General features: G+C 37.9%; 1 protein-coding gene across 1 annotated transcript; it reads left to right on the forward strand.

Moving 5' to 3' along the window:
* Positions 1-2,943: 2,943 nt before the first annotated feature.
* On the forward strand, positions 2,944-4,116 carry LOC140862088 (putative late blight resistance protein homolog R1A-3). The gene is made up of 2 exons (XM_073265091.1): positions 2,944-3,236; positions 3,312-4,116. Exons 1-2 carry the CDS (start codon positions 2,944-2,946, stop codon positions 4,114-4,116), a joined length of 1,098 nt encoding a protein of 365 aa, XP_073121192.1.
* Positions 4,117-10,539: the final 6,423 nt, after the last annotated feature.

Raw genomic sequence — 10,539 nt, forward strand, 5'->3', positions numbered from 1 at the left:
CTTTGTTTGGCAAGATATTTTTCTATATCTGAAAGGTGAAGGAAAGTTCATAGTAGCGTATGCTTCCATTTCCTTGTATGCATCTCTACATTTTTCTATATTCAGTTACTTTCCGGTTACTTCAGATAAGGATGGACAATCTTTGAGACTATTTTTACATCGCATAGAATGGAGATGTCCTTTACTTAACACTTCGCGGTTGCCTGATATCTTATGTTCAGTATGTCGAGTGTAATTGAACTCTCGAATACTTATTGGTGTTTGAGCTTCTAACTGCTTGCTTTCGAAAGCTTGACGATTATTTTGGTTGAACATGTAGCTGATTCTTAATGAATTATAGTTTTCAAAACTTTTCATTTCATGGAATGAGTCCGTCTTCATAATATTTCTGCCAGCAGATTGCCATTGTTTTCGAAACAAGAATTACCATTATGTTGTAAAACCATGAATGGAATGGCCTTATATCCATTCAAATTTTTTTATAGAAAAATGTTCAATAAAAGTCTTTTTTTTTCCTTCAAAAATAAAAGTATTTTTAAAAAATATATATATATAATAAAACGTAAAACTTGAGAACTTCTATGTTCTAACTAGAGATCACAAAATCTGTTATGTTTCTTAGCACCGTTATAGTTGCGTGCACATTTCATTATATAAAGTTTAATTGTGAATCAAATGAGACCTAGATGAGGTGATAAATGAGTTAAATGTCCATCGAATTATATTATTTTAAAAAAAAATGAAAAATTTTACATTAAGTATAACTTTATATAATTACATACTAGTTATTAATATATATTTTTTTACAAGGAAATATACAGATTAACAGATATACTATTTTTTTATTTTTTAATTACAAAATTATGATGTCAAAAAAAAATTACAAAATTATGAACTTGTACATCGAGCTGCCTCCGAGCTAGACTGCCATTCTATCCATCGCTTTCCCGTCTCCATGTTTCTTGTACATATAATAGAAAATAGATGGAATACAACCACCGCCAAGCGCCGCGCCGGGCTCCGCCGCATCCGTCGATGGGGCGGACGTGAGTTTGATTAAATGCGACGGAAGGCGTTACTTATGCCGGTGACCGTGGCGGCGCCGGTCGTCATGACAAAGTCGATGGACTGGGGGTATTTTTTGTACTTCGTGTATTGTATATATTGCATATTTTCCTTCGAAAGTTATCTTTTTGTCGCATTATTCAGTGGTTTACTATGTATTGTGTTAGAATCTGTTCTAAAATAAGCTCTGCCATTTTTACCTTCTTTGTTAGATGTCAGGTGTAAAAGATAGTTTGTATTTTTTTGCGGCTGTAACAGAATTTAGGTTCGAATTGGAATATGCTGGAGAATGGGAGTTACCATTGTTTTTCCAAGGTTTCATTCTTGTAAATGACAGTATACACGAAGGATGCAATTAATGGGACGAAGAAAGAAACATATGAAAAGGAGATAAAGAATGATTACAAATTAATAGTGATAAATAGAAAAGAGTTTGAAAAAGGTAAATAATTTATATCCCGGAACGATAGAGATCGTGACAGTATGTCTTATCTGAAATGGTATTTAGACAGTGTCACTTCTTCGCTATGACAGTACGTCTTATCTAAATGGTATTTAGTTAATGTCACTTCTTAGCTTTTCCTTAACAAAAGCTCTTCTTGTAAGCTCTCCCAAACACATAAACTTTGATTGTTGATCTAACAATGCACTTATGTCATATCACGTTGATTTATTTACTATTGATTTATAAATAATTTCTTTATGTGATGTTTTCACGCATACATGTCGTTCCTTAGATGATATCCGAAGCAGGAGTCATGCGTACTTATCTTTCTTATGTTATTGCTTTTATTAACATTGTTATTTTTATAGGTAAATTGTGCTAGATAATCATTTATAAATAATTGCAACTTATTAGTGCTTTAATAGCTTTATTTTATTGTGATGATTGGAGTTCTTGAGATGAGGTGACCTTGTATCAAAACTTTGAGAGGATTAATTTTATTGAAGAAGAAACAACGAAGATGAAGAACATGAGAAACACGATAGAAGATCTCCGATCCAGAACTTATCCTTCTCCGGTTGATCATTCTTCCACACTCAAAGTCACAGTTAAAGACATGGTTGTGGGACTCGATAATGACTTGAATGCAATCAATGAATTGTTATACGAAGATTCCACTAAGCTCCAAATTATCCCAATAGTTGGGATGGGAGGAATCGGTAAGACGACTCTAGCTAGAAGAGCTTATGATGATTCACTTCTTACTCAAGATTTTGATTGCTATGCCTGGATCATAGTTTCTGCAGAGTATCAAAGAGGACGGATTCTTTCAGGACTTCTTCATCACTTGAAGAAACTCGATAGGGAACAATCTCATCATCAGACTGATGCTGAATTGGAAATACTAGTGTACCAAAATCTCAAGGATAGGCGATATCTCATCGTGATTGATGATAAGGCTTGGGATGATTTGAAGATGATATTTCCGGACGATGGTAGTGGAAGCCGAATCTTGTTGACTACGAGGCTATCCGATGTTGCTGTTTATGCGGGATGTTCTAGTACTTCGTTTCACCGAATGAATTTTTTGAATGAAGATCAAAGCTGGAAACTACTCCAGGAAAGAATTTTTGGACAAGAATCTTGTCCTATCAAACTGGTGGAGATCGGGAAGAAGATTGCAAGAAATTGTGGGGGACTTCCACTCACGATTGTGGTGGTTGCGGGACTACTCCTTTCTTCCAACAATATGATAAAAAAAGAATTGTGGGAAAATATTTCAGAAAATATAAGTTCAACAGAACCCACAATTGCGTTGTAATGCTCAAAGATACTATGTTTGAGTTATGATTGGTTACCTCTTTGGTTAAAGCCATGTTTCCTCTACGTCGCAGCTTTTCCAGAAGATCTGAATTGATGTATCTAAGCTAATCATGTTATGGGTTGCAGAGGGATTTCTTAAACCAGGGGATCAATATAGATGCTTGGAAGATGTGGCAGAGGGGTATTTGGAGGATCTTGTGAATAGAAATATGATTTTAGTGCGTGAGAAAGGGCCAGATGGGAAACTCATTACTGTTGGAATCCATGATCTGTTGAGGGAGATTTGTACAACAAAATCTGAAGAAGAGGGGTTTCTTCATCATGCCTCGAATGCTGGGAGAGAAGTTGTTGCAAATCCAAAGCGTCGTCTCAGTTATCATTTCCCACAGTTTTTCCAAGAACTGTGAACACTAGATTCAACCGTGCATTCAATTTTTTGTAAGATATATTTCACTTCAGGATTGTCTCTATGTTGTAGGCGCCTCAGTGTTTTGGATTCACCTGGAGTGACTTGGACAAATTTCTCAAATGAAATCTCAAGATTCATCAATTTAAGGTACAGTGCTTTTGCCTTAAACAATATGTCCTTCCCCAATGGGTTTCCTGCCTCAATCTCTAAACTTCCCAATCTCCAGACTATAATTGCTCATGGAATTTACCATGGAATATTGCAATTGCCCTATGAAATCTTGAGGATGCCGAAGTTGAGGCATTTGATCACTAGCCAAACATGTTACATATCCAATCTCTCAGACGTAGGAATGGTTTCCGAAAGTGATCTAAAAACACTTGACAGTGTGATCAATTTCACATTTACTGAAGAAACCATTAAAATACTTGCGAAACTAGAGAAATTGATACTTGTTATAGCTAAGAACTGGAGTGATAATTGGGATGATTATAATCTCAACATTCTTTTCCGTCTGCGAAACCTTGAAGAATTACAAGTCTTTTCCCGTTTTGACAATGATTTTTATGTGCGCTACACTCCTAATCTTTCATTGTCATGGAGCTTCGCTTTTCCAATTGGTCTTAAAAAGTTAACTCTACGAGGAGTTCGTTTGCTCTGGAAAAATATGACCATAATTGGGTCACTCCCAAATCTTCAAGTGTTCGAGATGGTAGAAAACGGTATGAATGGGTTTCCTGAGAGTTGGACGACAGTGGAAGGTCAATTTCTTCAACTCAAGTACTTCTGTTCTTCATTGGATAATTTGATGAAGTGGGAAGCGGAAAAAGACCACTTCCCAAGCCTGGAAAGATTGATCCTCGGGAATTCTTAATGGATTGCTCATATTCCCTATGAATTAGGAGAAATAGATTCACTTCAACTCATTGAGTTGCAGTACTGTCTGGAATCGCTAGTGGATTCGGCAAAGCGAATTCAGGAGCAGCAACACGCGAATGGGAACTATGCTTTTCAAGTTCGTGTCATTAGACATTAATCATGTGTTGTGAACAATTATTGTAGATCATTCCAGATATTTAATTTTGAATTAGTCAAGTACTGGAGTGTTAATTAGTTTCTCAAGTAATGGGTTAATGGGTAATTAGACTAGGAAGTTATTTAACTTCTAGGTAGTTTATCTTTTGTTGACATGTAAAACTTGTGTTTTGTAGTTTTGTACATGTGTGGGCATTCACAGAATATTCAGAGAGAGTTGAGTGGATTCCATCACTTGTATAACTCTTGTATTTGAATGAAGGAATTTGGTTCTGGGAAATTTTCTTTGTGTCTCTTTTATAATCTTTCTCATATTTACACTTCACACACATATTATCAACTTTATACAGCATTCCCTTAACTATTTTCGCTGCCTAAATCTCAACAAATTGGTATCAGAGCCAGGTTGAGGGTTGAGGGTGCAACGATGACGTCCACAAAGTTTGATCTGGAGAAATTCAATGGAAACAACGATTTTGGATTATGGAGGATTAAAATGCGAGCGTTGCTGGTTCACCAAGGCCTCGATCTTGCCTGGAAGGAGCAGAAAGAATTACCAGCAAGTTTATCGGCCCAAGAAAAGGCTGATTTACTTCACAAGGCCCACAGCATACTGATCTTAAACTTGTCTGATTCGGTTTTGAGGAAGGTGGCAAAGGAAGATACAGCTGCTGGAGTGTGGAGTAAACTAGAGTCTTTGTAGATGACAAAAACTCTAGTGAGTAGGTTATTCTTGAAGCAATCCTTGTATGCTTTCAAGATGAGGGAGGATGGTGATCTCGAATCTCAACTAGATGCATTTGAGAAAATAATCCAAGATTTGGAAAACATTGGAGTGGCGGTGGATGATGAGGATCAGGTACTCTTACTGATAAATTCTTTACCAGGATCATACTTAAATTTTGCGGACACGTTGCTGTATGGAAGAGAGAGTTTGTCTCTGGAAGATGTCCAAAGTGCACTGAGATCTAAGGATTTAAAAAGAAATCAGATGCAAAAGACAGAGACAGGAATGGTGAAGGATTAAATGTGAGAGGAAGGCAACAAAAGAATGAGATCTATAAACAAATAAGTAGACCAAGGTCACTGTCAAAGACAAAGATGAAATGCTTTGTGTGTCATAAAGAAGGGAATTTCAAACGTGATTGTCCAGAGAAGAGGAAGAAGAAGTCGAAGGATGATGATCAAAAGGATGAAGCTAATGTTATTGAGGGATATGATACAGCCGAAGCTCTCATGGCTTTTTCTGATGCTTTGATGACTTCCTCTGGAAATCTCATGGAGTGGATCTTAGACTCAGTATGCACGTTTCATATGACACACCACAAGGTATGGCTTCAAAACTTTAAAAGTTTATCTGGGGCCAAAAGTAATTCTCGGAGATGATAAAGCGTGTGCAGTGGAGGGAATAGGCACTGTGAGTCTCAAATTACATGATGGCATGGTAAGAACATTGCAGGATGTGAGATACATTCCTGAGCTCAAAAGGAATCTTATCTCACTTGGTGAATTTGATAAGGCTGGATACACTTTTATCGGAGACAACAAAAGCTTGAGGATTATCAAGGGAGCCATGGTCATGTACAAGGGAGAAATGAGACATGGGTTATATCATCTGCTGGGAAAGGTTTCAACAGATCCAATCTGTAATCTTGTGACCGGGCGAAGGAATACAACATCCTTATGGCACAAGAGACTAGGGCATGTGAGTCACAAAGGTATTCATGAACTCAAGAAACAAGGAGCGTTGGGGGATCATCATGAGGATGATTTGGAATTTTGTGAGTATTGTACTCTTGGCAAAACTCAAAAGGTGAAATTCAACACTGGACAACATACAACTAGATCAAAATTGGACTACATACACATGAACTTATGGGGACAAACAAAGACTCATTCACATGCTGGTGCAGTGTATCTCTTGACCATAGTGGATGATTATCCCAGAAAACTATGGGTCTTTCCACTTGCCAGCAAGGATCAGACTTTCCAAAAGTTCAAGGAATGGAAGACACTGATTGAAACTCAATCAGGGAGGAGGATCAAGGCCATAAGGACTGACAATGGAATGGAATTCTTGTCAAGGGAGTTCAAGGATCTATGTGCAGAAGGAGGAATACTAAGGCACATGACTGTTCCAGGTAATCCCCAACAAAATGGCTTGGCTGAGAGGTTCAATAGAACCTTGCTTGAGAGAATACGGTGCATGCTTATTGATGCAAATCTGCCAAAAACATTCTGGGCAGAGGCTGCCGTCATAGCAGCATATTTGATTAATAGGTGCCCTTCTACAGCATTAAAATTCAAAACTGTTGGAAAACTGTGTTCAGATCAATTAGAATTGATACCCGGTGCAGCGGAAGTTTAAAAATTTATTTTATTAATATGGAATGATTCCATATCTGGGTATCAAAACTTTACGATTAAATTTGTGTAAGTAAAACAAATAATCACTATTAAATATTTTACCTTGAAATCTCGAAGCGAGATTATGAACACCAACAGAATTTAATCTGCTCTTGTTGTATATCCCAGGAACTGATGAATGAACGTTTCTTCAATCAGGTCCACGAATAGAAAACAAAACCCTCTGATTGACTGCACTAGAAATCAATCAGAAGTTTGCGTAGAGAATAAACAGATATGATCTGTTAATTCAGATTGTAATTTTCACAAAAATCACAACCCGAATTTTCTCCAAAAGGGACAGAGGATTTCGAAAATCCCCTTGAATAATATAGGCTGAAATTCAAAAATTGCAAGACTGAAAATCTTATGGAATTTTCAAACACTGCAGTATATTTATAGATAATTTCTAGTTATAATTGTATCAGGACTCTAACTCCTTAAAGCCCACAATCCATAACTTAAGCCCAACAAGCCAAGCCTGTTGTTATAGAAATTAATATAAAATTCATCGTGACTCCGATTGATAAACTGATTTCACCAATGTGCACAGAAACCATTTCTGCATCTTTTAGAGTCAAAATAATTTTTCTGAATCCGAATTCAGTGATTTCCAAAAATGCTCATCCCTATGTCATTTTAGGAAATTTCACTCCCTTTAGTTAAGAAGTCCAACTTCTCTTTCATTAAATTTAACTCTTTAAATTTAACTATCTCTACAGGGTTTTAGTAATCCATTACTTGTGTAACCCTCAATGGTTCAGGAATACAGCTAGCCGTGGGTTCACAACTCCAACTTCTCTTTCATTAAATTTAACTCTTTAAATTTAACTATCTCTACGGGGTTTTAGTAATCCATTACTTGTGTAACCCTCAATGGTTCAGGAATACAGCTAGCCGTGGGCTCACAACTCCTTGTGACTCGGAACAACAATTTCCGACTTACCCATCGAATCATGGTAAGAGCGCCTAGCAACATCGCCCCATGATTCTCTAGGTATTACTGATAGTGCCTGCAAGAACCAGTAGATTTTGGTTAGCATACAGTACGGTCCCTTCATCCATATATCCCGATCGAATCAACAACCATTGGTATATCGAGAGTTGTTCGAGATTCGATAACTATGCATAACATCTTGGAGATCTATTAGTGACATCGCATGTGTTACTAGGAAAACCCATTAACCTAAAACACATCATGTACTCTAGCCAGAGATTCGTCACACTAATATCTCCTCAGATTGCATAGGATATCCACACTCGCAAGTATGTGGTGAATCCTTGACAACAAAGCATCGACTCCTATATGTGTCGTAACTGTACCCAATCCCGACACCTGATGACCCCAATAGAGTCGGTAAATGAGTCAAATTACAGTACTAGCATATAGAGTCTCAATGATGTTTCAAGTAATAAGGACTAATGGTGTACAACCAAAACCGCGAACTTTATCCACTCGATAAGTGATAACCACTTGGAAAGTCCGAATAGGGTAGTTCGATCATTCATCATATGAATATCCATTTGCATGCTTTGAACATCTCTATGTTCCATACCAATGAAACGTGGTACTCGGCATCACAAATGCTAGTCTCAATCTCGAGCGATCCTTATCCTTATTTGCGGACGGCTCAATTGACTAGGAACAGTTTAGAATATACAGTGACTATAAGATGTGTTTCATGATAGCCATCCCCATGTGCTACCACATCTTACATACACTATAGTATATTCAAGGTCTTTATCAAAACAACAATAGTATATCATAATATAACAATATGAAGAAAGATAAAGTCAATGCCATTATAAAAGTGTAAATTATATTAAACAAAAGATTGTTTTACATAGAGTCATAAAAGCCCTTATCCACAAGTTGGCTAACCGGGCACCCACTCTTTCAATATCCCACTTGCCCTAAAGCCAACTAGTCATACTACGTAATCCCATTGCTTCGCGATGTTTGTCAAACAATGGTCCTGGCAAGGGCTTAGTAAGAGGATCAGCGATATTGTCTGTAGAGGCCATTCTCTCGACACTGATGTCTCCTCTTTCCACGATCTCCCGGATGATGTGGTATTTTCTCAGTACGTGTTTGAACTTTTGATGAGACCTTGGTTCCTTTGCCTGAGCAACGGCACCCGTGTTGTCACAGTACACCGGGACTGGACCAACAGCTTCAGGAATTACACCCAACTCTTGGATGAATTTCCTTATCCAAACCGCCTCTTTAGCAGCAGCTGATGCTGCAATGTATTCTGCCTCAGTGGTGGAATCCGCTGTGGTGTCCTGCTTGGAACTCTTCCAAGAGACAGCACTGCCATTGAGCATGAATACAAATCCAGAGGTTGATTTCGAGTCATCCACGTCACATTGGAAGCTAGAGTCGGTATAGCCTTCCAACTTCAATTCTCTCCCTCCATAAATCATGAACAAATTCTTAGTCCTTCGCAAGTACTTAAGAATATCCTTCACGGCTTTCCAATGCATTTGACCGGGATTGGCTTGGTATCTGCTCATGACGCTCAGAGCATAGGCCACATCCGGTCTGGTAGATATCATCCCATACATGATACTACCTATGGCTGACGCATATTACACGTGTGTCATCTTCTCTATCTCTTCGTCAGTCTTGGGACACATAGACTTGGATAGAGAAACTCCATGACACATAGGTAGATGTCCTCTCTTGGACTCATCCATAGAAAACCTTTTCAATATGGTATCGATGTAGGTTGATTGAGTGAGTCCTATTATTCTTTTAGATCTATCTCTATAGATCTGAATTCCTAGAATATAGGATGTCTCACCTAAATCCTTCATCAAGAATCTACCTGATAACCATATTTTTGTTGACTGCAACATCCCTACATCATTCCCCATGAGTAGGATGTCATCAACATAAAGTACTAAGAATGTTACCGCATTCTTAACTACTTTCTTGTACACGCATGGTTCCTCTGGGTTCTTGATAAAACCAAAATCCTTTATCGTTTCATCAAATTTATGGTTCCTACTTCTTGATGCTTGTTTGAGACCATAGATTGATCTCTGAAGCTTGCATACCTTATGCTCGCTTCCCATGGATGTGTATCCCTCAGGCTGCATCATATAGATCTCTTCCTTAATGTTTTCATTAAGAAATGCAGTCTTTACATCCATTTGCCATATCTCATAGTCATACCATGCTGCTATGGCAATAAGGATTCTTATGGACTTGAACATTGCGACTGGTGAAAAAGTTTCATCATAGTCAACTCCTTGTCTTTGAGTATAACCTTTTGCCACCAATCGTTCCTTGTAGGTCAATACCTTTCCATCAGGCCCAAGCTTTCTCTTGTAGATCCATTTTCACCCAATTGGAACAATTCCATCGGGAGGATCTACTAAAGACCAAACTTGGTTAGAATGCATCGAGTCTATTTCCGATTGCATAGCTTCAAGCCATAAATTCGAATCCGCATCAGAAATTGCTTCCTTGAAGTTTCTTGGATCACATCCAATGTCGGGTTCACTTTGATCCCCTTCAAGAAGAAGACCATATCTAATAGGAGGCCTAGAAGTCCTCTCGGATCTCCTAGTAATAGGCATGTCTTGTGATGATTTTTGAGGTGTAGGATCACTATTTTGTATCTCGGGTTCTTCTCAAATTTCTTCGAGTTCCATCATCTTGCCTTTCTTATCCAATAAGAACTCCTTCTCCAAGAAGGTGGCATTCCTTGAAACAAACACTTTTGTTTGAGCAGGATGATAGAAATAATATCCGATTGAATTCTTCGGATACCCTACAAAATAACATAAAGTGGATCGACTATCCAAATTATCTCCCACTGTCTGCTTCACGTAAGCAGGACATCCC

This window comes from Henckelia pumila, chromosome 4, assembly GCF_033568475.1.
Source record: "Henckelia pumila isolate YLH828 chromosome 4, ASM3356847v2, whole genome shotgun sequence".
Taxonomy (NCBI): domain Eukaryota; kingdom Viridiplantae; phylum Streptophyta; class Magnoliopsida; order Lamiales; family Gesneriaceae; genus Henckelia; species Henckelia pumila.

Bases quoted from the DNA above. Each gene is read 5' to 3' on its own strand.
- LOC140862088 (XM_073265091.1), top strand. From the start codon at position 2,944: ATGTTATGGGTTGCAGAGGGATTTCTTAAACCAGGGGATCAATATAGA. The intron at 3,237-3,311 runs GTGAACACTAGA...TCTATGTTGTAG, and splicing joins CCACAGTTTTTCCAAGAACT to GCGCCTCAGTGTTTTGGATT.